Genomic DNA, 24377 nt, shown 5'->3' on the forward strand with positions numbered 1-24377 from the left:
GGACTTGATTGTGTGTGTGTGTGTGTGTGTGTGTGTGTGTGTGTGTATTTGAACCCTCAGTATATTTTCAAATAATGTTGAGTCTCACTGGCATCCAGAAAACTATGGAAATTCAGTATTAGCTGAAATCCATCATTGATTTCTCACTATGATTTCAGCATACATGACAGGGAATATTACCCATTGTTCAGAAAGCTCTAAGATACTTAGGCACAATGGTGATACTTAATAGTCAAGCTTCTAATTTTTGCTGACACTTGGTTGTCACACATTTAATGTTCGATTAGGCAGTGTTTAATGCTGAGAGCAGGGGCATTGGCACTCAGAATGTACAGGAATTGCCATACTGGATTAGACCAGTGGTCCATCTAGTCCAATAGCCTGTCATGTATATTCCTAGCTCTGCCACCGACTTTCTGTGCAGCCTCAGACAAGTCACTTAACTTTAATTTGCCCATTTAGAAATCATCCTTACCCGTAATCCTTACCAACTTCACAAAGGTGCTGTGAGGCGTTAATCATTGTTTGTGGTGCTCTAATGAAAGGCATTGGAGCAAGCTAAGTGCAAAATGTTATTATTTTTTTGGGAGGGAAGGAGAGAGGGACAGACCAAGGGTTTTGGATTCATATATTCTTATGGTGATACTTAAAGAGAAGACAAGGGAAATGTAACTTCTTGTGGAAGCTCATGAGAGCTGCAGCTTTAAACTAAAATTGGTACGGTGGACATTCCAAGCCATGATGGCAATGTAAGTCTGTCAAACTTTGGAAACATGGTAGTAATGTACAGACTGCAATGGATGGCATATTATGAAAATATCATTCAGCATGATCCTGAAATGTATTCTATTCACAGCACCTGTCAACCGGTCACACATCCTTTGGTTGCGGTCTCACTGTATATACAGTACCCTGAAGAGTGGCACAACTTTGGGGCCTTGTGTTATGTAATAATGCAAACAGTGAAGGAGCTGTCCAAAACTTTCGAGCCTCTAATACCCAGCTTGATTGCCTCTTCTCCTTTCCACAGGGACAGCGTCAGGATCTAGAAAGGATGCAGCTACATCTCCTGGACTGACAGGCAGCAGAAAAAAGCTTGTAACCACAGCCACATCACCAATCCAGCATGACACATCACGGTAAGCTTGCTGGGTAATCTCTGGTTTAAGATTCTGCAAAGGCAACCATCATATTCCCCAAGATGCAGCGAAGTGGCTGAGTTTCTGTGATATTTCATGTTAACGCAAGCTGGATAATATAAACTAAAAACTGCCATGTCCTTTGACATTTATAGTAAGCCTTAAATTGCTTGTTAGAATAAGAAAAGCAGGAATATGCCAAGTTCTAACATTTAAATTTTACTTAGATTTTGAACGGAAAGTATTTTAAGTTCCAAGTCCTGACACATTAAATACATTTGTAAATAGTTTAAAGGGATGGCATTAACCCTGGTTCGGTTTTAAATCCACTTGAAGATTTTAATCCCCCTCCCCCTCATATTTTCCCCCATATTTTATCAAATGAAATTTCTTTTAAAATATTTTGTACGAATGCTATTTTATGTTTAATGACAAGCTACAAAATCACATTAAGTCAGCAATTTCTGGTGATACTATACATCAGCTATGCAGGCTTTGGGAGAGCAGCATTATCACTCTTATTTCACAGAAAAAGAAGAAAGCAGAATTGTTGTTACCCTTATTGGACTGAAAAACAACTTTGCCTTTTTGAGGGATTACAATTCTAGTCATGAGTATTTAAAAAAAAAAAACCAACATGACCCAGCCCTTACACTTTGTGTCAACAAAATCTTTAGTTAAACTAGTTGAGTCAGTGTATGGTAATATAGGATTATACAGTGTTATAGAATACTAGTTTGATTGCTCTGTGCAACTGGTGACTAAAATGTAGGACACAGTTCACAAGAAGGGTTACAAATTACTTGAAGAAACTAAAGGGCTTGGCAGTTGAATCAGGGTTTAATATTTTTTTTTAACCCAATGGACCAAGTTCTCTATCATCCCTACATTCTTGGCAGAGGCTGGCAGTTTATTTCTATCTTCTGAGGAAACTTGTGATATATAATAGGTGAAAAACCATTATTAATATTACAAATTTGTACTTGTTTCAGTAACATAAACAACATTTTTTTCTTTTGAAAAAAAAAAAAGGATGATATTTCTGGAAGAATATAAAACCTAGATAGATGGAAGGGTTCTGTTTTCCACAACTACATGTTTAAACAAACAAAAAAGCACAAAACTGCAATAAAGCATTATCTTCAGAAGCCAGCATTGTCTAATGATGAGTGTCTGTGAGATATTGTTGGGTATTTTCGAGTGACAGTTTAGAAACAAGGCTGAAACTCCCCTACAAGCAATGAGGAGAAGGTGTAAGAAAACTGTAGAAATCAAGTCATACAGAAAAAGGAATCTGATTGAAAAAAACAGAAAGCCCATACTAACCGCATGGGAGCATAAAATAATCATTGACATATAACATTAAAAATTGTCACATACAGGAAGTGATCAGTCAAATAAATCTGATTAGTCAATCGTCATATTAGGCAATAAAAAAATCTGACAAATTCCAGGCTTCTCGATGATCTTTCCTTTTCTCTCTCTCTGTTGGTACTGTGTGTAAGTGTAATTGACCAGGTTAAACAGCCATGTTGTGCTTTTCCTTACTCATGGGCTTCTCTAATTGAAAATGGTAAGTGGACAAGTGTTTCTGTGGAGGCCTAAAGCTGATCTTATTCTTCATCAAAAAACCTGCATGCATAGTCTAAATTTATCACTGAATGATTACAAGCTCAGACTGCAAGTTTAACTCACTAAATTAATCAATATTGAGAATTATAGCTCTTTTGTGCCACTAAAGTTAAGGGTCTGTCAGCATGTTTTTTATAATCCACAATTTGGGAGATTAAGTTTAACTACAACAGTTTTCTTGGGACTGAAACTTGCTGTACAAAGCCTGAGCCTAGGAACATATTTAATTAATCTGCAGTAGATGTAATCTAATTACTTTTCACTATTTAAACTTATAGGGGCTAGATTCAGTTCAGGTTTATGCCAGCCCTAGCTAGCAGAAATCCTGCCATAGAGCAGCAACAGTAGAAAATCTGCCAGGAACAAGGTGTTAGAAAGTGTCTGCAACCTCCCTGCCAATGAGGGGCACAAGGGTGCTAGCACAGAAAGTGAGGGACGCTGGTTGGATAAGTAGGCATGGCTAAGGTGGCTAGAAGATGTGCTGGTTCTGTAGCCTCTCTTGGCGGTGTTCCAGTGGAGCCCTCATTGGGTGTTAAATCTACCTCTCCTGAGAAGACAGAGTGCTACTACCTCCTGCCTTCACTGTGAATGAATCACCCCTGGGGCAAAAAGGGTGGAGTAAAACTGGCTGTAGGTGTTAGAAATAGAGGTGTTGTGTTTTGAGATGCTTAGTAGTCTTAATTCTAGATGCCCAAGATTTATGTTCCAGAATGAACATTAATAAGCTACTTTTAAGGGGTATTAGATGGACCCTATTTCTGTATCTGAGATATTGAAATTAGAAAGTAGCTCACATGCATGCCTGCCTGCCGTGGCACAGCATGGTGTGTTAAATTTAAACTACTTGCAAGTCAGATGTCTACATCTGTGCAAATGTCTCAAGGTTTGGGTCACAGCAGGTATGGGAAGCTTTTCCATTGCATATCCTGAAGTTTTTAAACCCTGGTTGATGCAGGCTCGGCTTTCATTGCAAACCCATAACCAAGGTTCAGGTTGGGCAGACTCTAACAAAGGGCTAGTAGCCTTATTGGAAGAAGAGTGAACCCTGTTCCTGTCCTAAGAGCATAATTTCTTTGCCTGCTATAGAGTATCATCCTCTCAGGTGGCCAGGAGTGATTGCAGAATCTGTTCACCCCCCCTCACTCCCTTCTTGTTTTCCAGAGGCAAGACAGTATTTTTGGCTGTGACCTACAAGGAAATGTCAGTAGGGAAGGAAGCCTTGAAATAGAGACTATGACCTTTTTAAATCTCATATCACAATCCTAATTTTACATTTCCCACTAAGGTGTTGTCTACACTACACAAGTTTTGTTGATGCATGTTACGCCAACAATCAAAAACTAGTATAATTACATAGCTTGTGCATAGTCACACAATGCTCCTTCTGTCGGCAGGGCGCATCCGCAGTTGGTGCTCTAGCATCAACAGAGAGAACAGTGCACTATGGGTAGTTATCCCACTGTGTTATTCGCCACCTTCTGCAGCTAAGAGTTGTGGGAAGGCGGAATGGATCACAGTGCATCATGGGTGCGTGCTCAAAGTCCCATGATGCAGTTTTTTCCATCCCATAGAATCATAGAAATTTAGGGTTGGAAGAGACCTCAGGAGGTCATCTAGTCCAACCCCCTGCTCAAAGCAGGACCCAACACCAACTAAATCATCCCAGCCAGGGCTTTGTCAAGCCAGACCTTAAAAACATCTAAGGGTGCAGATTCCACCACCTTTCTAGGTAACTCATTCCAGTGCTTCACCACCCTCCTAGTGAAATAGTTTTTCCTAATATCCAACCTAACCTCCCCCCTCCCCCCCCCCCCCACTGCAACTTGAGACCATTACTTCTTGTTCTGTCATCTGCCACCACTGAGAACAGCCGAGCTCCATCCTCTTTGGAAACCCCCTTCAGGTAGTTGAAGGCTGCTATCAAATCCCCCCTCACTCTTCTCTTCTGCAGACTAAGTAAGTCCAGTTCCCTCAGCTTCTCCTCATAAGTCAGGTACCCTAGGCCCCTAATCATTTTCATTGCCCTCCACTGGACTCTCCAGATGTGGCCTCACCAGTGCCGAATAGAAGGTGTCAAGGCTGAATCCCCACTCTGGCACTTTGAGTGCAGAAAGTGAGGGCCCGCAAGGATTTTAAAAATTAATAATGGCCACTCCAGGCTGGTAGTAAATTCCCAATGTTACAGCTTCTCTCTGACCTTGGATGGGTAGATGCTGCCACCACCCAAGTGCAGAACCCCTTTGAGAACCCAGGAAGGCGCACTTGGGAATTCCTTCCTGTGGGTACCCTCAAGCCCTTTCACCCCCTCTCCAGGGAAGAGCTGAGAAAGAAAAGAAAAAGAAATCCGCTGTTGCCACCAGCTAATTAAACAACATGTGCACAAACCTCTTTGGAACTTAGGCTTTTGCTAGATTTTTAAAAGAGCAATTCCAAAAATTAAGCACCCAAAAATAGCTTTCTTGCGGGTTAGTTTAAAGGTTACAAGCAAACAAAAGCATCTGGGGTTAGCACAGAGGAGTCCACAAGCCTTAAAAAATAAACAGAAATAAACCTAATCGCGTCTATTTAAACATGCCCTGTCCAATGATTTCTTCTAGGTATGGAAGACGAATTTTTATAACTGGTTCAAGCTTTACGCAGGAATCCTGCTTATAGCATTGCTGCTCCGTGTCTCCTTCTCCGGAGAACAACAGAGAAAGGAAAAGTTTCTTTCCCAATTTTTAAAAAGTTCTACCTTCCCATTGGCTCTTTTGGTCAGGTGTCCACTTTTTTTTTTCTTTACCTGGGGAACTTTTTAACCCTTTACAGGTAAAGCAAGTAGAGAACAGCCACCAAGAGGGATTTTACAGCTTACTGGCTGGCTGGGTGTCCATCAAAGGGAGCTACCTCCCCACACTTCATTTATCACAGAGGGGAATGATCACTTCCCTCGATCTGCTGGCAACGCTCCTACTAATACAGCCCAATATGTCGTTAGCCTTCTTGGCAGGAAGGGCACACTGTCGACTCATATCCTGCGTCTCGTTCACTGTAATCCCCAGATCCTTTTCTGCAGAACTGTCGCTTAGCCAGTCGGATCCCATCCTGTAGCAGTGCGTGGGATTCTTCGGTCCTAAGTGCAGGACTCTGCACTTGTCCATGTTGAACCTCATCAGATTTCTTTTGGTGCAATCCTCCAATTTGTCTAGGCCACTCTGGACCCTATCCCTACCCTCCAGCGTATCTACCTCTCCCCCCAGCTTAGTGTCATCCGCAAACTTGCTGAGAATGCAATCCACCCATCATCCAGATCATTAATGAAGATGTTGAATAAAACCGGCCCCAGGAATGACCCCTGGGGCACTCCGCTTGATACCAGCTGCCAACTAGACATCGAGCCGTTGATCACTACCCGTTGAGCCCGATGATCTAGCCAGCTTTCTATCCACCTCATAGTCCATTCATCCAGCCCATACTTTTTTAACTTGCTGGCAAGAATACTGTGGGAGACCGTATCAAAAGCTTTGCTAATGTCAGGATTTATCACGTCCACCACTTTTCCCATATTCACAGAGCCAGTTATCTCATCATAGAAGACAATCAGGTTGGTCAGGCATGACTTGCCCTTGGTGAATCCATGTTGATTGTTCCTGATCACCTTCCTCTCCTTCATCATTCCACGGGCTTCTGACTGTGTTTCGCGACATTTTTCTATTACCCTTGTTTACTGTGCACCTGCCATCTCTGTCTGAAAGGATGGATCCAGCACTGCTTTCTATTTTTGTGGTCACTGTTATGAAAACATCAGGGCTGGTCATGCAGTGTATAATGAGCACCCAATCTGAACTGGAATCAGAAGTCCCTGACCTGCTGTGTGATGTGGGAAAAAACATCAGATTATTTTTGGCACTCAGAGCAGTTGCACATGGTGGACTGTTGCTTTTAGGCTTGGGAAACAAGCACTGAGTGGTGGGATCACATCATTCTGCAGGTTTGGGATGAGGAGCAGTGGCTGCAGAACTTTTGGATGCAGAAAGGCATCTTGCTGGAACTGTGTGCAGAGCTCTCCCCGGCACTGGACACCAAAATGAGATCTGTCCTCTCGGTGGAGAAGCGCGTGGCGATTGCTGTGTGGAAGCTAGCAACTCCAGACTGCTACCGGTCGGTCACGAATCAGTTTGAAATCAGGCAGTCCACTGCTGGGACTGCATTAATGCAAGTGTGCAGAACCATTAATCGCATCCTCCTACGAAGGACTGTGACTCTTGGCAATGTGCATGAAATAGTGGATGGCTTTGAAGCAATGGGATTCCCTAACTGTGGCGGGGTGATTGATTGCATGTATATCCCAGATTTGGCCTCGGACCATCTTGCGACAGAGTACATTAATAGAAAGGGGTACTTCTCTATGGTATTGCAGGCACTTGTGGTCCTGCAATTAAAAAAAAGGTTCTGACTCGCAGTACCACCAGACGACTCTGCCGTGTGTTCTACATAGTCTTTCAACTCGACCTCCTTGTCCATGACTTCATTCTCGGGGTTGAGTCCACTGTCTCCAGCCTCGCCAAAGTATCCACGGGGCTCTTGGCAGTGGAGGTGGAGTCACCGCTGAGGATGGTGACAAGCTCCTTATAGAAGCGGCAGGTCTTCGGCCCAGCACAGAGTGGTGGTTTGACTCCCTTGCCTTCTGGTACGCCCAACTGAGCTACTTTATCTTCACACGGCACTGATGTGTGTCCCGTTCATAGCCCTTATCCAACATGCCATGAGAAATCTGACTATAGCTATCGAAGTTCTTACGGCTGGAGCAGAACTGGGAGTGCACGGCCTCTTCCCACAGTGCCAGCAGATCCAGCAACTCAGGTGGGCTCCAAACAGGAGAGCGTTTTCTGCATGGAGCCACCATAGTCAGCTGGGAAGATGCACTGTGAGCTCTCCACGCTGACTTCTGTCAACAAAACTGTAGTGTATACAAAGCCTAAGTGAAGGGATTCAAGAAGGTTCTACAGTAACTAGGCCTCAGCTCTGATATAACAGACCTCTGATCTCAGCAAAACAAATGGCCTGTTGCAAAATACGGATATAATGGTTATAAGTGAAAATATAAAGTCAGACACTTTCCTCAGACACACCAGTTGTGCAGCTGGCTCTGTGCAGAAAACTCCTTCATCTGCACAGATCCCCACTGAAGCCTTTGGGGCAGTGTGAAGGCTCAGGGGTGTCTCCCCAGGCAGATGCAGTGTCGGGGCCTGACTTGGTGAGGCCTAAGACTGTGCCGACCAGTCAAACCCCAAAAGAAGCTAGGAGGTTTTGAACAGAATCGGAGTCTCTTTCTCTCTCATGGCAACTAAGTAACATTATTTCTGCTGAGTTTAGGTACAGTCAGATGAATTTAAGAGATTGGGTGATAACCTGGAGTTTTAGTATTAATCCTAAATTTTCTAGCTGCAGCTTTAAATCAGGCCTTTAATGCTAACTGAATGTATGTTTTTGGAGTTGAGTTCCTTTTAAATCACTTTTATTTCAATGTCTAAAAGTTCCTGCAACGTGTATATTAAATAACAACCCATCTATACTATTATCAGTTAGACCACAAAGGCCTTTTGGAATTTTACCAACAGATTACATTGTGTTAATTTGTGTTTGGGAGGATTTTAAAAACAGAATTACTTACCCAATTGCCCCACACATCTCACATGAGGAAGACGAGTATTCAGGGACGTTGCAGCAAATTAATATTTGATGTCCAATGTAATGCACAGAGTATTTTTAACAGTGCACATTGGCATGCTCTACAGTCGATCCATTATACTGAATACTTATAAATAAAACACTGATGTGAGAAAGCATTAACTTTGCATATACAGTAGCTGCTTTTGAGATGCAAGTACCATGGATGCCTAAATGTGTTTCTGCTCTTAAAATGTTATTCTGTGCTAAGTCCTTCCTTCTATAGAGATCTTGTAGAAGCAAAAACTTCTGAAGGAAAGGAAATGGTTTTTTTCCTGGTATCAGACACAATTTAAGATTCAAAAGGAGAAAAAACATCTTCCACTCCATGCCTAACTTACAAACATTTTAAGGAATTAAGAGGGTGTGTGGAGAGGGGTGGTGAATGACGTGGCGAACATGATAGGAGACAAGTTTTCTCTGTTCCCCGAGGAGAGCTAACAGCACAAAAAGTCCAATATAGTTGCATATGCGAGTGATAAAACCAGACGTTGGCAAATTAATCTCTCTTATTCACAGTGTAGGCTGTTAATTGTTCTCTCTGCTGGCTGTCGATATAATGTGAAATTTTCATTCCCCATTCAAGATGGGAAAAGTTGTGGCTGAAAATGTTAACATTTGCATTTTTATTTGTTGATTTATTTAAAGGACAGCCTCTCTTACAGCAATCCATCATTCAGTGACACCCCAAATATGAATAATGTATTGTAGACTTGCGGTTACAATGTGTAATAAGTGCCAGAGACAGTAGAAGAATGTTAACTATGTTGCAAATGTAATATTTATCGACTCATAGTTTATTGCTTTTGAGGTTCAATAATACTGGCCATAGGACATTAATATCACTTATCTTGATTTTAGTTGGGCACCTCTGTATGTAGAAATAACCCATCTATTTCATGCTTACAAAATAAATGTGAAAATTACAACACTTTGTAAGTAGTACATTATGGTTTACTTTACTTAGAGCTTGCAGTGCTCCTTTTCTGCCATCTCATTTATTTGTATCCACATTGATCCCAACCCAATCAGTCGACCCAGATGGTAAGCACCTTGACACTCTTTATTCAGGGGCCTTATGGAATGGATGAACTATGTTGAAACACAAATTCTGACCTGGTCTAGATTTGGACCATGTCTCTACTTCTGTTTCAAAGCAGTTGGAAAAGGGGCCATAAGTGAATTTTCTGTTGCATTTGCCTGAAAAGGCAATGGCTGAGATTGTAATGCTGATAACTTGCCTCTTGATAATGCATGCATACAAAATCTGTTTGTCTTTTATCGAATCATAGAGATGGAAAAATTTGATTAGGTCAACAATTTGTATGGTGTAAAATTATGTTTGGGGACACTAGGGGGGTGTTAATTTTAAAAAATCAGGCAAAGGAACCAAGCGCTTTTGGAAGGTTGGCATTGGAAAGTTTTCAAAACCAAAATGTTCCTGGTTTAATAGATAAAGGGAAAAAATGAACTGATTTTTGCCACATCTTAGAGATGCTGCTGTAGCAAACTGATATGCATCATCAGTTGCAGCTTCAGTATTTGCACCACCATGCTGCTTCTGAAAATGATGGAGACAGGGAGAAGACCACTCCACATCTGCAGTGTTTATTAGTGTGGCTAAAATCTTTAAACTCCCCAGGCCAGATAAACGTAGATGAGAACCTAAAATTGGAATAAGAAAACAAGTTAAACACTGGGAGATTTGTGACCTGGGGCTGAAAACAGCCTTCATCCTAGGAAACATACTCTTGGGAGACCCTGGAATTGGGTTTAACCATGAAAATGCCATGCTTAATTATATTTAATGCTGTAGTCACCAGCTTAATTGTGAAACGGTATTAGGTACATATACCTGAGGTTATTGAATTTCAAACATGAACAGAGACTTTATTATTTTTGTTATGAGTACAGAGAACACTTGCTTGCACCAAAGGGTACTGACAACTGCTTGGTGATGGCAGTTTTGTTGTGTCCATTGCAGACAACGAAAATCACACCAGGAAATTCTGACTCCCAGTGCAAAAGGATTAATGTTAATTAGTAACTGTCGGCTGTAATTGTCACCCTCATCAAAATGCAGAATTATGTATTTCTTAGTTATAAATAACCTTTCTAATTGTACTTGATGTATGCCAGTTTAATCAAAAAGTACAGTGGCAAACAGGCAGATATTTGCATTAATCTAGCACTGGATCTTCAAGTTTTTTTGATCGTCTTTTATTCCAAACTTGACTAGTTGGGGGAGTACTATTACAGCTGCATATTTCTTAAACGTTTTCCACCAATTCAGCTGTGTGGATCTGACAGGATTGTATATTAAAATGAGGGGAAATGTCTTTTGGGATTGTTCCGTGCAACAGAAACCTTGTCAATTTTTGAAGTAGCTGGCAAGGTTTCCATCACTCAGTGGTGTGACAATAAGTTGATTATGGTTTGAAAGTAATAATAAGCAAAGGAAAGTAGAGTACAAATAATATTACAAAGCTGACTTAACCCTTTAGGTCTGCTTCTTAAGATGACACCATTCTTATGCACTGAATGTTTCTTGCACTGGCCTTTCCTACTCGCGCCAAATCCCATGTTAGGTCAAAGGTGAAAGTGGTTTCAGTCTACTTCCCATTTGTGTGTGTAACCAAACCACTAGAGACTTAGAACAATGAAACAAAGAGAAGTACTCCCTGTCCTCTGGCTCCTCCCCATGCTCTACTCTCCCCCATCATCAAAAAGCCCCATTCCTAAGCAACGGCTGCCTCTCCAGTTACTGTCCCATCTTTCTTATTTCCTTCACTGCCTTTTCTGGCTCAAGTTCCTCTCCTCCAATGGCATTCTGGATCCCCACTCACTTCACTCCACTGAAACTGCTCTCATCTAGGTTTCTCGCAGTCTCTTCTTGGACAAATCTTAAGGCCGCTACTCCATCCTCCTCCTCCTTGACCTCTCTGCTGCTCTGGCATTGTCAATCGTACCCTCTTTCACTACACCTCATCCTTCTTTGGCTGCTTATGACAATGTCCTCTCCCGGTTCTCCTAGCACAGTGGCCACTCCTTCGTTATTGCTTGGTGGATCCTCCATGCTTTTTTCAATTGCATTCTGTCATCCTGCATTTAGAGGGCCAGCAGTGAAAGATTGTGCAGGAGGAGCTCAAGCTAAATATCACTCATGTTCAAAGGTCTGTGAAAGATGCTCCTATCAGGGGGAGGAGATTTTGTCCCTACGGTCTGGCTGTGCTCCTGAGAGATCCTACTCTTCCTCCCCCATTTAGCTGGGTACCAACGGCCCTTGGGATCTGCAGCTGTTAGGTGATGCCCAAAAGAGAGTGTGTCCCCTGCCTATTCCAGTCTGGACTCACTGCTTCTGCCATCCTTACAGGAGAAGTGCTCTAACTTTGTAATAAAAATAATTTGCCATGGATAGCAATACCTTTCACAAGGGAATTCGCGGGGAGGGGAGATTGCTGACCTGGTGATGCACCGTTTTGCTCTGTTCTTATCTCTTGAAATCCCCAAACCCCACATCAGCCAGACAGTAAATTACACATTACCATACTTAGTTTCTCTCTCTTTTGAATAGAGGCACCACAACTAAGCTCATCTATTTGTATTTTGACGTCCTTTATCATATTTTAATTACGAATTGGTCAGTATGAAGGCAGGGCTAGTCTAAATGCAGCATGACCACAGGCAGGACTGGTGTAAAAGAAGCACAAGTAATTTTTCCTGTTATGAATCATTGGGTTCTAATGGATTCTTAGATAGTGAGCTCTTCGGTGAAGAGAGAGGGCGCGTGTGTACAGCACCTATCACAAAAGGGCCTGATCCTGATTATGTCCAGGGCTACCGGAACATACTTGATTATGTTAACAAAGGAGGTCTGAGAGAGAGGTGAGAGTTGCCCCTGCTGTGGCAAGCCCCTCCCAACAGTGACACCATTGGTGGGTGGGAATGACAGAGTTTGAAGTGAAGGCGATGTTTCCACTGCTGCTTGAGATGGCCACTGGTCCCTTCTCTACCACCAGGTGTTCTCATTAGCAGGGACCCACAAAGCCGCAGAGGAAATTTGAGGTCTGATTATAGAAATATGCTGATGGCCGATGGTTGCTGCTTATGATGCAGGGAGGACACAGAGGTGTTGCCCATTGTGGTTCCCTCTATCCCTCTCCACGCAGTTGTGACATCAAGACTGGGGCAAAACTATGCTTTAATAAGGGGTGGAGTTATGTACAGGAGAACCTCAGAGTTACGAACCCCTCGGGAATGGAGGTTGTTCGTAACTCTGAACAAAACTTTGATTGTTCTTTCAAAAGTTTACAACTGAACATTGATTTTAATACAGCTTTGAAACTTTTACTATACAGAAAAATGCTGCTTTCCCTTTATTTTTATTTTTTAGTAGTATGTTTTAACACAGTACTGTACTGTACTTGCTTTTTACTTATTTATTTATTTTTGTCTCTGCTGCTGCCTGATTGCATACTTCCAGTTCCAAATGAGGCGTGTGATTGACTGGTCAGTTCGTAACTCTGGTGTTCGTAACTCTGAGGTTCTACTGTAGTGGAGATTTTTCTGGGGTAGGCATTTGTTTTGTTTTTGTAAGGATGAGTTTTGCATGTGCTTTTATTTGGCCACATTAGCCCCTTGTCATTTGATTGCTCTTATGAGGGAGATATTCCTGTTTCCTTAGCAAGTAAGATAGAGCATTAAGCTTTCCTTTTCCATAGGTTGTCATGTGTTCTATTAGGTCTTTTTCTTTGATACTTGGCTGGGCAACTACAGATGCCTTGAAGCAATGAATGAAAAAAAGTGGGTGATTTTAGTTACTTGAATAATCCAGGCCAGGTGTTGATGGACAAAAGGACATAATCCTTTTGTCATAAGGACAAAATCCTCCCCTAATGAAGAACTTCCAGAGGGTAATAGAGATTGTAGGAAATATGATAGTGTCTAAATCAGGAGAAATTGTCCATCCTCCTAACTTTAAAACAAAGGTTTTTTTGGGGGAAGGAGGGGAGTGCCTTTTTTTTTGTTTTGTTTTGTTTTGTTTTAAGTTTAGTTTCTGTCTGGTTGTACTTCCTTTAGTTAGTGTATCCTCAGTCTTTGTCTATGGTTCTTAATAGAACGGAGAATATTTGGGGAAATATGCATTCATCTCTTAATGTTCTTGGGACAGAAGTCTCTGATGTGAAAAAATCAAAATCTAAAGCTCCATATGCTGACAATGGTGTGTATCGGGAATAACGTCACTGAAGAAAATGAAGTTACACTAGGGCTAAATGACAAGAGAATCAGGCTCCAACTCTTCAAGAAAAAGATAGGGAAATAGATATTAAGAATACATCTTTGCACACTCAAACATCTGCTATTATTCATGACAACATTGCATTGCATAGCATGCTGAAAATCTGGAGAACTGTTTAAGGTAGTTAAATCTTTATATTAGATGCTTCCAGTGTTTCTTGAGGATTGAATCATACAACATGTCTTCCAATGCTTGGTACAAATTTGAAGGGAACTTTAGGAAGAGATGAGCGCATAGTCTCCTTTAACCCCACCTCCAGCTGTGGCAAGGAGATTTGTTATGTCAACTTGTGGTTATTCTTTGTTTAAGCTGAATCCATCAATTTCCATCACAGGATGTGACTGATTCTGTTTCTCTTCCTAAATCAGATGGTCCTGTTCAAAAACATACACTCTTGGGTAAATTTGTTTTTGTCACACACTGTGACTGGGGTTCTCAAGTTATCTCATCAGTATTCAGTTGAGCTTCTTAAGCAAAACAAAATATCCCCTCCTCCCCCCGATATCACACATTCCACGTTTAATCGCAGACACTGGTTTAGCTCATTATTTCTGGAACTTAGATTACTCAGTGTAACATACAAGCTTCTCTATCCTTGTCAGTTCTGAGGTTTATATAATAATAATTCAGATGTATTTTATGATTCTGATCAGTTGGTACATTTTTACTGAAGGTCATAAAGAAAAAGTAAAACTATTGTTTTTACTTTGACTGCTCTGGAAACAATATGATGACTTGGAAGCACAAATATAAAGGAAAAGAAAGCAATTTACTAAAAATGGCTTTTATCTGTGATTGTTTAGTTTCTGCCTGACACTGAGTACCTTTGTGTTTTTTAACTAGCGTGGTATCTTACGTTTTTCTTTCTCCGGTGGCTCTTACTATTCATACATTTTAAAGGACTTTATATTAATGTAAACATGTCTAAAATGGTTAGTGAGAACAGCCTCCTAAAATGTATATGTATTGAATAGTTTAAATTTGTTTTTGTAAAATCAATAAATTAAAAAGCAGAATTCCAAAGTCACTTATAATATTTCCTGTGTGTTTAGGGAATCTTTCAGAAAAGGTTCTCAAAGACTCTAATACTATTATACTTTTAACTTTCATTTTTGCTTAATCTGCATTGAATCATCTTTTACTACTTAAAACCAAAATTGGGTTTATTGAAACATTTCAATTTTGATTATTTTTTAATAAAGATGTAGAACTGTAACCTAATGAAATTACTGGAATGAAATGCGTAAAATTTTTAAAAATGTAATAAGCTGAAGACTTGACGATTTTATTAAGTGTGTAAAAGGCAAAAGTAAGTCACATTCTTCTGTACGTTTCACCATGTGTTCCGTCTCAGATCAGTAGGGTGAAACATGCCATGTCAGAAATGACCTTTGCACTGTTGGACTGACTTTTTCAGGTAAATTTCCAGAAGAGTGAGTTCTGCACACAACTCACATTGCCAGTAGTACTTGTGTGTGTAACTTCCTGTGCCTGTGATCAAGAGATACTGCTTTCAGCTGAGTGGTAGTGCTGAATTCCAATTTTATTCCTTACAATTCAGAGCCATGAATGTATTTTGAAGGGTGTTTGTGTGTCTGTCAATCTATCAGATATCTCTGAAACATAACGTATGAGCAGCTTTACAATTTGTGACTTTGGAAGCATTTTTCTCACTCTTGGAAATAAAATCCTTTCTACACTGTGCACGATGACTGATAATTCAGTGTTGCACCAGAACCACTCTTGAACCCACGTGCCTGCATGTGGATCTATTGGGAACTCTCTGGGAGCTCAAGGTACTGAGCGGTTTGTTCCAACAGGGGGCACTGTCTCAGTTAAGGAAACTAGAGTATCCTCAGTGTTCCAGCATTCATTTCCTTTCTGACCTGTGGCTGGTGAAGCGGTTCCTGCAAGGATTGCTAAGCATCACCCCAAGTGCCTTGCATCCCAGCTCTTCCTTGATGCTTTGTAATTGTTGGGTGTATCCTTATTCTCATGCATACCCGTGGAACTTGAAGACTACACTCCCGCGCCATTTTTGGTAGACTTGAAGGATTCAGAGTCAAAATAGCAGGCTAGTCTGATGAGAGAGACCCCAAACCTCAAGACCCTTAGGACCAAATCTCCTTTTACTTGTTCCCTAATCATATCTTACCTCCTAGATTTCCAGATGTGAGAGAGTAGGGTGCCATTTCTTCAATATAACATGGCAATTAGATATGACAGTGATGGGTACCTAAGAAATGCCTACATGGGTAGAACATATAGCCCCCCCTTTTAACTGTCCAAACATTCCCTTGCTTCATCTCTTTATGTTTTGTTATACAGACTTTTCAGCAGCAAGCCATTTCTACTGGGGCACAAACCGTAACATCACATGACACTGACTTTACTCAAACCAGAAGATTTTTGTGCCAAGGTTGTAACATTGTATCATTACTTCATTGTATCTGTGTGAAATTTTTAATTTCACGCCCTGCAGACTTCACTGTCTTGCATGCACTCTTTTCATGTTGTTGCATAGAAGGGTAAGTCCCTGGGTCTCATTCATTTTGTATTGGTTTTTGGAGGTTTTTTTTTTGTAAGTTAAAAGATCTGTTTCCTTTGAGTTTTCTGTATAAAATTAAGTGGGAATTGGTGCTAGAATAACATCTATTAATTATTCATTCAGTCTTTGGCCTCTGCTGTTGCTACCAATAAGGTTGTCGGTTGTGGTGGTTTTTGTGGTGAGAACACATCTACTGAGTCTTGCCATTTCATTTTAATAACCCATCACACAGTAGCTGGGAGCAACTTTTGGTCACTTCCAGCCTGGGCTGGATTCAAATAAGGAACCTGGAAGTGAGCGGCTTAATACCAGTCTCCTGAGCCATTGAGACCCTTACTTAATTTTTTTGTAGCGTATCCGTGATACCGGGTAATTCATGACAGAAGCGCAGGGTATCGACAGGTGTATGGTTTTAGAAAAGTAATCCCGAGGAGCCCAAGAACGCCTTTACTAGTTATTGCTGGGAATTAACAGACTAAAACTTCTCTTCCATACCCATCTGTTCAGCTGCAAAAAGCAGGTAATTTATCTCAGTGTGACACCTACCACTTGTGTACAGTTTTTGAAATAGGTTGTTAGAATGCAATTCCTACTGCCCAGGGGAGCCTGGTCCAAGAACCCTACACTCCAGGCTTTACTGCTGGCTTGTTCTAAGGGTGCCTTCTAATGCCATGTCAAGTCTGCTGACCTGTTTTGCCCTATCGTGAGTTCTCATGCTCACAATGGGACTTCTCGCTAGCCCTGTTGTGTCCCCTTTTGACTCTTTTCTAACACGCTGACTTACACTGTGTTGGTGGTACCTGGTTTATTTCTATGTCTATTGCTATACCTCAGTAGCTTCTGCTGAATCATATATATCCTTCTCTTTGATGTATGAAATCTCAGTTAATTTAAACGCTACCCCAGACAGCTGCAGGCCAAATGGAGAAGAATGGAACTGCCTTTAGTCCATAGTCCTGTATAATAGAGTACACATCTGGGAGTTTGTCAGAACTTACGTAACAGAATGCTGTTCCTCTAGGGGGTTTGTGTTCACTGCCACAGCTCCAGGCCCCATGGTCTCCAGTGGGCATTAGCTTAGTTCAGACACTTGCGCTAAGGGAAAACTGCTGGAGGCACTAAGATCAAGTAAAGAGCTGGCAAGTAGGAAAATTCTCTGTTCCAATCCAAGCAATTAAACAAATATGGTTTCTTTTGGTAAGTCACATGGAAGTCCTTGTGCCCCTCAGCCCACTGGAAGGTGAGTAGAAGAGTGGGGGATGGGATCTGACTGAAAAGCAGCTGCTGTCTGAGCTGAGCTTTCCTGGGTAAATTAATCATTTTTAAAAAGTGTGATTGAGCCTGAAGCACATATCAGATCCATCATCAGTGAGATGTAGCATCACAAGGAACATACAATCTAAGGGCCCTATCTAGCAAAGTGCAGAGCATTGTCACGTCAGTGGAAGTTGAAGGCACTCTGCTCCATGCAGGGTGGGGCCATCTAGCCCAGAAAATACAATATAGACACACGGGGCCTTATTCTCCACTGCATTGCTCCAGTTTCATACTAGTATAACTCCAGTAACAACGATGAAGTGACACTAGTGAAAAATAGGGAGAAATGCTGGGGTGAATGACACACGTGATCAGAAAATGGGTTTATCAAAAAGCAGTATAGGAACATTCTTAGTACTCTTTGCTTACTACTACACTCCATACAGTAATTCCTCAAAACTTCTAACACGTTGTTTCTTGTTGGTTCCTCACCATGTCTTCTGTTTGTGAGTCTCCTCTCATGCCCCAAATTCCATCTGAGGGGTGCCCAGCCCATTAATTGAAAATACCAGAGCATTCGTTTTTTGACTGCATACTTTTATTTTATATCAAGGTCTTTCCAGCATCCAAGTGAGCACTCTTCCCACTCCTCTGCCCTTTCTTGCCCCCTTCTATGACAGCTGACTGCTAACATAAGCATGGGGTTTTCAGCCAGCGTGACTGTGTGTGGCTATCTCCAAGGCCACACAGTTCCATGGATCTGAAGCTAGAAGATGTTCACTCTTACCTCCAGTGTGTAATTCTAAGTGATGGGTTCTTATCAGGGTTGCCAAATTCATCCATCCATTGTCTATTTCTGTTCTAAAGACCAAGCAGCCAGAAAGTTGAAAACCATGTGGCATCTTGGAATCTTAAGTTTCAGACAAAGCATTTATGAATTATTTATGCCGAATGTGTTTTCAGTAATGTGCAGCATAAAATGGACTGAGTGTGTATCCAGACCTGCCCCGAACTCTCCAAAGTGCATGCTAATAAACAGAATGATAACCAAGCATCACTTTTGCCCTGTAAGATTTAGAAAGCAGGCACTTTTCTTTTTGTTTCAACAGTTCTGTTCTTAATCCATGTCAGTTTGTCAACTTGAAGCTCTGCTATTAGTTTTAAAGTACAGCTTGGTGAGTGACTTTCTATTACTTGAAGGCATCTTTAAGTGCTTTTCCCCCTATTCAACCAGAGTTAGTGTCTGCAAATTTTACTTGTCATGCTGGCATACAGCCATGCTAAATTATACTTTAATTCACAATTAATAGGAAGTAGCAACTGTGCAGAGCAGCAAACCTTTCACTTAAAATGGCCATTATACCAGATCATGATTCCACAGAATGATTAAGATATTGAAGAATAGTTAAGATAGCTTTAGATTTTCAGACATTTAAAAGTGCTGGGCTTGTTTAAATTTTTTTAAACCTCCCTGAAACCGCTCTTTCCATAAAGCCAGGAACACAGGACATTATATTATCGCAGCCTAGTGTTTATGGGTATCTGAATTGTTTAATCGTAACTTGTTTTTCAGTGATGTAGCTGACAGGGCAGAGATAATTAAGGGAACAGAAGGATTTGATTGCCTGATTCCACTGTAAAACACTCCCAAGTCACAGCAGAAGAAATTAAACTATTCAGCAAGAGGAAGAATAGTGTAAAGCACTGGTAGTGAGGTGTTGGTGTTAGTTTAGGTGTTCCATTAGACTATATATAAAATAATTCATTGCGGGGGGGGGGGGCGGGGGGAAGAAACATTGAGATGAGGCTTCATTTTCAATTGTGCTGGTATAAAAAGGTAGAAAGGCTGCAATACTTATTCACCCTAATGCAGAAAATTAAGACATAATAGGGGGAATCCTGGCTCCACTGAAGTCAATGTCAAAGCTCCCATTGACTTCAGTGTGGCAGGACGTCACCCTATGTCTATTTAAGATCTGCATCCAGATCTTGCATCTCTGTATAATGAGGTCTTAAATCTTGCCCAGCTAATAGCATTTCTTGCCCACAATGGTTAGAAATTCAGTGAAGGCTCACAGTTCAGTGACTAAATGACAAGGTAGGAAACTTTGGAATCATAAAACCATTATTAGTGCTTGACCTAAGACTGCACAGATCTTCCGATTACTGTACCTGTTGAAGCAAAAAGCTGATTTATTATTTCTATGGCTGGCTAAGAATTTGGAGTGAACTTGTGAAGAAAGGCAGCGTGTTAATCCATGGAAATGATGATTGAAGTCAATGGGTACTGCATGTGCCCAGCACCTCTGAAAATCAGGCTGTTCTTATTTAAGTGCCCATTAAGCATGCACATTTGGAAAATGTTAGCTAATGCTTTGTAACCTGTATGAAATCTTTTAAAATGTGATGCTGAGGTTATTTTTATTTAGCATCCATAAAGTTGTAGGCACTGTTCAGACAAGTAAAAGACCGCCCCTGCCCCCAAAAAGATGGGTACTCAAAAGAGAGAGGGGACTATGAAAAGAGAAGCCAAAAACAAAGGACAGGACAGGGGAATGGAGAAAGGGTTACATGTGTAAAATCATGAGTGAACATGGGTGCTTCTGCACCTGCTCTGTCTGCTCAGTTCTTATTTTTTCTAAACATTTCTTTCTTCTCTTAAAAATATATTTCTTAATGGCTTCGTGAGATAGAGATTGACAGGTGGGAATGACTGGTTGGGGTAAGGTTGTACAAGCAAAAGATTGGTGAGAATGAGTCTGTAAGGGTGGAAGGGAATGAAAAATGAGAGAAATAAAGAGGGGATGAAGGAATAGATGAGATGTAGAAAAGACAATGGTGGCTTAGTCTCATTTGGAACAGTGAATGGTGAAGCCCGGTATGAAAACGGGGTATCCATGTAAGTCCCATGTAAATTCTATGCAAGTCCCACCGTTTTTTGTCTGGTTTGTTTTTATGTTTTAGAATGAGGGCTGGGGTGAGCATAGAGTGACCAGACAGCAAATGTGAAAAATCGGGACGGGGGTGGAGGGTAATAGGAGCCTATATAAGAAAAAGACCCAAAAATCGGGACTGTCCCTATCAAATCGGGACATCTGGTCACCCTAGGTGAGCAGGAGATGGGAGGAGTTGAGTCATAGGAACAAGGAAGTAGAAAAGCAGAGAAAGGGGAGGGAGGACATGAAGGGCGATAGGGAGGAGAGGCAGTGCTCTTTCATGGTTAAGTGAAAATAACAATGGGCTGTTTGTTACACAAGGGGAAGTGGTAGCAAACACTTTCAGTAATGACAGCAAATTGGATGCTTCCTTAGGTGAACTGGTGCTGAGCACCAAGAAAAATGAGACTTACTAATCAGCCCGGACCTAGGGCAGAGATCCTTTATTGCACTGATACTGTTCTGTCTGCAGTGGGCCAGGAACATACCAACACCACTCAGCCAGTTTCAGGATCAAGGTCTCTTCAACACCCCTATTTATGGGGGCAAACCCTTTAGCATGATAAATGTGCCAAGCATGGCCAGTTCGGTTAGCCAAGGGCATGACACTATTATAAAAGTCTATTTCTTCCTTCCCTACTCCATGCCCGATCCTGCAAAGAACTGTTGTCTCTGATGGGATTGTTCTTGCCAGCGACCCCACTGAATGTGAGCTAGTGTGTCTGTTGGAGTTGCGTGTCAGGTTTTATGGCATACAATGATGTATTATGCTCAGATGTATTAATAGATACAAATTAGGGTTTTGCAGAGTGAGGTGATGGCTACAAAAAAGGCCAGTGCAATTTTGGGCTGCAAAGACATTTCATCATATAGCACAGAGCAGATTGTCCTCCTAACAGCTCTGGTGTGACCATACCTGGGGAACATTGTGTTCAGTTCTGGGGGCCATGTTACCAGAAAGATATTGACAAATTAGAGGAAGCTCAGAGAAGAGCAATAAAAAATTATCACTAGGCTTGAGGGATTGATTTATGAGAAAAGATTAAAATATGTCTCGCTTGGATAAGTGATGGCTTAGGTTGGTGGGGGGAACATAATTTTCAAATATTTGAAGGGTGTAACACTAGAGAAGGAGATGAATTTCTAAGTATTGCACAAGGATCTGTAACTATGAGTAACGGGGTGAAGTTAAGAAAGGGAAAACTTTTGCTTCGACTTAAGCTGCCTGTAAGGAAAAACTCCGACAGAGTGTGTGCACGCAATGTGTGTGTACACAGAAAAACACCTTTCCCTTCCCACAAATTGAAAAGGAACTAACATGGTGTTTACCCCACACAACTCTGATCACTCTGCTTCTGTGTCACATCCATCCCCCCCCACACACACACACTTTGTCTGACTTGTCTAATTAGGCTGTAAACTCTTATAAATATTTGTACACTGAGTCCCCAATCCTGATCGGGGCCTCTAGGTGCTCTACTAACATCTACATAAATAATAACAGTCATGATAGGCTGACATGTATTTGGCTCTGTAATGGCCTCCTAAGCAAAATAGTGAGAGCCCCACTGCTTGGGGCAAATTCTAGGAAGCATACTGTAGGGAACAGTTCTCCATGGGCAGGGAGATGTCTGGATGATCTAACAGGTCTTTTCCTTGTGATTGTATGAATACTGCCTTAGAGAGTATCATGAAACGTCTCTGATATTGTAAGCTTTCTATTATGTAGGTGTTGGTTTTACAGCACGCTGGGATGCTCTCACTAAGGACACTATGCAAATAAATTTTGTGATGTATTTTAAATAAAAGGCTCCGATCTTTTTTTAATTACATAGAAAATATTCTGCAGCCTGATCATTTAGCTCGAGAGCTAAAATACACTGACATGTATTTGGAAAAGATACAGTGGGTACCAGCACTCTACACTACCAAAGCTGATGTCAGGTTAAATAAAAATTGCATTGTCGAGTGTCTCATCTTCCTGACTCCTGCAATGAATGGAGAGTCTGGGGAGTGTCTCTGACTATCCAGAAGTAAAAGATATGCAGTCACTCAAGAAGTTCCATAGAAACCAGCACTTTCCCTTTGCCTGCAATCCTTTTTTCACCGCCTTGGCCTTTCAGTCCATAGACCAAAACCGTACACGTGCTTGTCTCCAATTTCAGAATCCTGGGAATCAGCAGATAGGGATGCCTAGGGATCTCAGAGCCTGCCTTGTTTCTAATTTGTTTAAATCCCTGAAGTTTTAACATCCTGCTTTCACATTTGTTTTTCCCATTGTTGTTTGCGTGGTTCTTCAGCCATTGAGTCAAACCAAAATGGCAAGCTCCCCAAAACCTGTTCTTGTCCTCTTTCGGTATGTCTTCACTGCTGGGTTTTCTGGGCTCTTACCTACATGGTGTCCCTGACTCTTCCATCCATATGCACATAGATGTCTCAGCGAGTCAGTGATGCGCTCAATACCAGGTTAGCTGGCCTGGCTTTGGGATGGGGGGACACTTTAAGCCTGAGTTCTGCTTTCACTCAGACTGGTAATCTGCACTTTTTGCAGTGAGGACGCAGGCTAAACCACTCTGATAGTCCTCCAATGCCTTCCATAATTCCCCCATGTGCCCAGAAAGACAGAAGCTCTCCCACAATCCACTGGGAAAGAATCAGAGTGACTCAGCTGACAGCAGCCCAAAGCACCATCAGATAGACCCCCAGAAGACTAGTGACACCCTTGAGGACGTGCAGCACCAGTAACTCAGGTGAGGCTTTGCAATGTAGCGGCTTGCACCCCAGCTAGGCTAACTTGGTGATCAGACAAGGGTGACAATCATCTGGGCTGACTCTGCAGTGAAGATATACGCCCTTAGCTGCCATCACCTCTGACAGTAGGGTTGGTGAGTTGATTGCTTGGACTGTTGAACATCTGTATCTATTCTTTTTCCCACCAAGGAGGTGGCTTTTGTTTGCCCTCCTATGTTAAATTATTTCTGTAAGGCTTCGGGAACTGATATTTGCTGTATAACCATAGGCATTTGTAGTTAACCTGTTTAAACTTTAGTTTCCCTTTCTGTGAAATGGGCCCCTCACCTTCCTGGAGTATTAGTAGCTGTAGTTAGTGTTTGTAAAGTGCTTGGAGATGGATCGTGCTTAGAAGTACAAAGTAGTAGTATAATATTGTGCCTCCACGCTTCAAAACCTACTCTAATCCAAAGGCAATTCATGTAACGTTAGTAAATCACTTGGAGGTTTATGTTGAGAATTCAAGCAGAAATATGAAAATAAACTTTTTATATCATTGGATACATGCAGTTAAATAAAAGTAAACCTGTACAGCTACTAATCTCTGATGCCATATTGCTGGTGTGCTTTGTTGAAATGTCATCACCGTGTAGAAAAGGCGCTGTGTGTTTTCTTGACATTTATGGTCAAAGAATAAATTTTCAGGGACTGTAAATGAAAAGATATCTCTGAACATGATGATCAAATAATATGGGACACTGCTTGTTTAAGGAAATATACATATATCTCACTGCCAGAGTGTCTATGACTCTAATAAATCTAGTTATTTTGCCGAGTAGGGAAATTTTTACTGACTCCGGCAAATATCAAATTTGTTTGGGATTGTGCTGTTTTTTGCAGACAGGAGCAAATGATTTTATTAGTTAAACTGTACAGTGCAATACAAAAACATAATACAGCTAAATGTGTACTTTATATATTGTACTGTGTACATGAAATGTTACATATTTCAAAATGCAATGTCATATTCCATAATCTAAATGTATTTAATGTTTCAGCCAATCAGAGTGGAATGATGCAGTACAGTTACAGTTCCATAACTACTGGATTTTTCCCCTCCTCCAATA

The 24377-nt window shown here is 41.3% G+C and overlaps 1 protein-coding gene across 1 annotated transcript in view; it reads left to right on the top strand.

Annotated features, from left to right (window-relative positions):
• KIAA1328 (KIAA1328 ortholog) overlaps nt 1-24377 on the top strand; it is a 256881-nt gene that overhangs the window by 225980 nt on the left and 6524 nt on the right. Inside the window, 1 exon segment of the mRNA XM_065406501.1 lies at nt 1031-1139. Within this exon segment, the coding sequence (XP_065262573.1) occupies nt 1031-1139 (109 nt within the window).

The sequence above is a fragment of the Emys orbicularis genome, chromosome 6, assembly GCF_028017835.1.
Source record: "Emys orbicularis isolate rEmyOrb1 chromosome 6, rEmyOrb1.hap1, whole genome shotgun sequence".
Lineage (NCBI taxonomy): Eukaryota > Metazoa > Chordata > Testudines > Emydidae > Emys > Emys orbicularis.